Consider the following 3,879-nt stretch of genomic DNA (forward strand, 5'->3'; position numbering starts at 1 on the left):
GAGGAAATATTACATTTATTGAATGAAAGAATGATAGTCAGAAATCAAGAGCAACTCTCCAGTAATATGAAAGAGTCCTACTTCATGAATTAGTAAGCACTACATTCATCAGGACACGACTGTTCACATTGATAACAAAACATCGGAAACATTTGCAATGGCATCACACTTCCTAGGGTGAGGTGTATGGTATTGTTCTGCCTCAAGGAGAGTACGGTGGAGCCGGGGTGTCAGAGTCTTCAACACTGCTCAGTAAGGCCACGTCACTGTCGCTCAGGGAGGCCTGGCTGGCTCCGGTGGGGTCAGTACCAGTCTCTACCACCACCTAGACCCAATGACAAGGTGCAGGAAAAGGAAGGAAGGATGAAGTGAGGAACTAGCACAGACTGGCATCATCTCAAACTGATCAGTCGACCCATATACACTTCACGATTCTGGGGATTTGAAAGGACTGGATTGATACGTCTAAGCAATATGGTGTGAACTACCAGGGGACTAGGTGGAGCTATTCAGTTATTGTTGGTACCTAGGAGTTTACAAGAGGGGGAGTCAAGAATTGTAGCAATGTTCTGTTAAACAGGCAAAATTGTTCATGTCCCGTAGCATTTGAGCTACTGTAAGACTGTGCTTTAAAAAATGTAATAAAAAGTACAGCTACAGCAGACTATTAACATGATGTAAGTGATGACTGCATCGTTCTCAAGCTTACCATTCCCCGGCCACGGCTCAGGCTGTAGTACCCACGGAGGTGAATGGATTTCCCAGAGAAGACGCAGACAGTGAGAGCCACACAGAGCTCCATCACCGTCAGGACCAGTAGTAGGCCCTTCACCCCATTCAAGACTGTCTGATGCACACAGAGGTAAAACAAGAGGAATAGGTTTCAATTGTTGGGCTAACGTTTTGCATTGTAACTTTAGAAGGTTTGTTCAGGTTTATCATCCTGGTAAAACAATAGCAACGGTATCTCGTGAATACATAAAATGTTTAATAAGCCTGCAAAGACTCATTTCCCTAGCTCCTTGCAGCCTTTAATAAACTGTTTGGAAACACAGGAGACTGCTGAGGGGAGAACAGATCATTGTAATTTCCAGAACGGTGCAAATGCAATGGCATAAAACACACAGAAACAATGTGTGTGATGTATTTGATACCATTCCAATTATTCTGCTCCAGCCATTACTACAAGCCCATCCTCCCCAATTAAGGTGCCAACAACCTCGTGTTTGAAAGGTTACTTAGTTCTCTGAAGTCAGTATAACAAAATGCATACAGCAAAATTACATGAACCAGGTCACTCCCATAAATACTTACATATAGTGTCCTAACCATAATTGTGCATTCCTTTATCCTGTTCTGGTTGGAATTGGAAGTATAGTTGTCGTCAGTGTTGGTGCAGAAACCATCTTCATGTTTCACAGTCAGAAGCATACAAATATAGGCAACCCCAGCCAGAGCCACAAGAACACTGACAACATTCACAGCCAGAGTCCCTTTAATCTGACAGGGTGAGAAATGGAGAGGGGAAACAGAACAACCATTGCATGACAATGTTAGTTTGTGTTTAAAAAAATATATGGACATAGGAAATCTATTAACTGTTCCAATTGGTTAGATTTGGGTTTGTGAGTTTGTCTAGGAAAATATATCCTGTTTTACTTCCTAATAGCAAAGATTTAATTTCTGATATACATCTCAACTTATAAATCTCATAAAGTAAACTTGAAGTGCACAGTCACAGTGAATGACTTACCAGACTCAAACGTGTTCCTTTCCGGGCAGCCACAGTGAGAGATCCAGAGAGGACAAACTGGAGAGTGTGAGCAACAGGAAAGAAAGACACTTTAGACCATTGACATATGAAGCTAAGGTGATGCTGACCAATCAACTGCCACATCCAATGTCACCTACTGTAGAGGTCTACACTTTATAGATAAACACAAGTTCTGCCGTCTCCTGTGGGTGTGGGATGCGCTTTGGTCATGAGTGCTGATCTGAAGTCAGTTATCCTTCTTGTTCACCTACTTTTCTAGGTTACAATAGTACTACTGTAAGATAGATGACAGCAGATTCACTCTGAGGAAACATCTCTAAAATTGCATGTGTCCATGTAGCATTAAGTGTGTTGAATATTACTTGCCCCCTTGGGACCAAGAACTTACAGCAACTCCCATGAAGAGTGGGAACTGGTCATACATGATAGGGGTGAGAAGAGCAGACAGGTTCACCACCATGCACACCAATCCAAGGACGATCTGCACAATCTGAGACAACAGTAATTCGGGGAACATTGAGTAACAATAGTGGAAATGGTAACTAATAGTGGTTCACAGTTTAGCCTAGAAGTTCTCTTCTAAATCAAATTGCCCTCAAAGGATGTTAAATATAGATCTTTACAATAGTACAGCCAATGATTGAATCTAATGGCAAATGGATGGCATGAGCACTAAATGGCAAATGGATGGCATGAGCACTAAAGACAAAGGACAGTAATATTCTGTTCTCACCCCAAGAGATTGTGGCTGAAGCTGCAGGAACACCCTTGTCATCTCTGACACTTTAGTGGTAGGCAGTGGCACAGCAGGGGGCGCACTCTGGATCTGGGGAGTGACATTCAGAAGTGGCACTGAAGCCTTGTCATTCCCCGCCAAGTGGAAAACTTGTGACACTACCACAATTCCATTTGCAGTGGTGATAGAGGTGGACATGGTTGATGATCCTTATGTGGGTGGTTGACTTCAACAAACACCTGCAAAGAAAACTACACACTGAAAGCTTGATACTTTAATACAGCTGCAGACATTTTGTCATTGTTAGTTATGACATTAAAGATAACCTAAGTCTTCTCTAGGTTGTCCTTGGTATAGAAATAACATTTCAACACTAGCCTTTTGAAGAACAAAATTGAGGTTTGAAGAGTAAAATGTAGGTGTACCTCAAATGACCAAAAACAGCGGTAACTAGCACAGAATGGGCCTTTCTTAGGTCTCGCAAACGGGATTTGATCACAATGAGACTAACGTCATTGACAGGTTAAATAAATCAATACAATATTGACAACACTCAATGATTAAAATATATGATTGTTTTTTCAAGACACATTTGAGTTGCACTTGGAAATCTGTGTTTTGTATTTCAATGGAAATTGAATGTAAAACTATGGAAGCTGGCACATTATTACAGTTATTAGGCCTCCAGCTGTTAACACAAATCGCCTAATCAACATTAATTTAGCCAACATTTGTATCAATTCAAATTGGACAACTTACCACTTGTCCACTTTTTCCAGGTTCGGGAACAGCTAATGTACAAACACGGAAGTACTAGGCTATAATCTAGGATCCTTTTACAACGTTTACAGAGCCCTCCTGCGTCTGCTCTTTCATATCATATGCCGCGTTCAAAACAATTGAAAACTCGGAAATATCCGACTTCAGTCCGTTCATGACAACTGGGACTTCGTTTGAAACGTTTGAACTGTCAATCAACTCGGAATTCAAAGTCGGAAGCTGGAGCATCTTTCTTGAGCTGCAACTTTCCGACTTGAAGATCACTGACGTCATGATTTGACCTAGTTTTTTCCGAGTTCCCAGTTGGCTTGAAAGCACCAATATCACAGTTTATAAACTCAAGAGACCGCGATATTTCTGGGAACGCTTGCTTAAACAGACACACCCTCTCCCCTCAAATTTAGTCGACACTTCTGATAACGTTTCATGGCATTGACATCAGTAGATTTATAATTGAACACTTTCATAAACGTCTTACACTATTGTGGAGAGATGTGCTGCTTGGATTCTTTACCTACAATAGGAATAAGCTGAAACATTTTTATGTAATTCATTTCATTATTCTCTTGGCCAAATTTCATATTCACAA

At 41.1% G+C, this 3,879-nt stretch overlaps 1 protein-coding gene across 1 annotated transcript; it reads right to left on the reverse strand.

Moving 5' to 3' along the window:
- Positions 1 to 3,379, reverse strand: LOC139405842 (membrane-spanning 4-domains subfamily A member 4A-like). Its single transcript, XM_071148279.1, has 7 exons — positions 3,270 to 3,379; positions 2,508 to 2,749; positions 2,163 to 2,264; positions 1,754 to 1,810; positions 1,315 to 1,500; positions 710 to 847; positions 1 to 325 (listed from the first exon to the last, which is right to left on the reverse strand). Exons 2-7 carry the CDS (start codon positions 2,706 to 2,708, stop codon positions 203 to 205), a joined length of 807 nt encoding a protein of 268 aa, XP_071004380.1. The 5' UTR covers positions 2,709 to 2,749; positions 3,270 to 3,379; the 3' UTR covers positions 1 to 202.
- Between the last annotated feature and the right edge of the window lie 500 nt (positions 3,380 to 3,879).

This window comes from Oncorhynchus clarkii, chromosome 3, assembly GCF_045791955.1.
Source record: "Oncorhynchus clarkii lewisi isolate Uvic-CL-2024 chromosome 3, UVic_Ocla_1.0, whole genome shotgun sequence".
NCBI classification, from domain to species: Eukaryota; Metazoa; Chordata; class Actinopteri; order Salmoniformes; family Salmonidae; genus Oncorhynchus; species Oncorhynchus clarkii.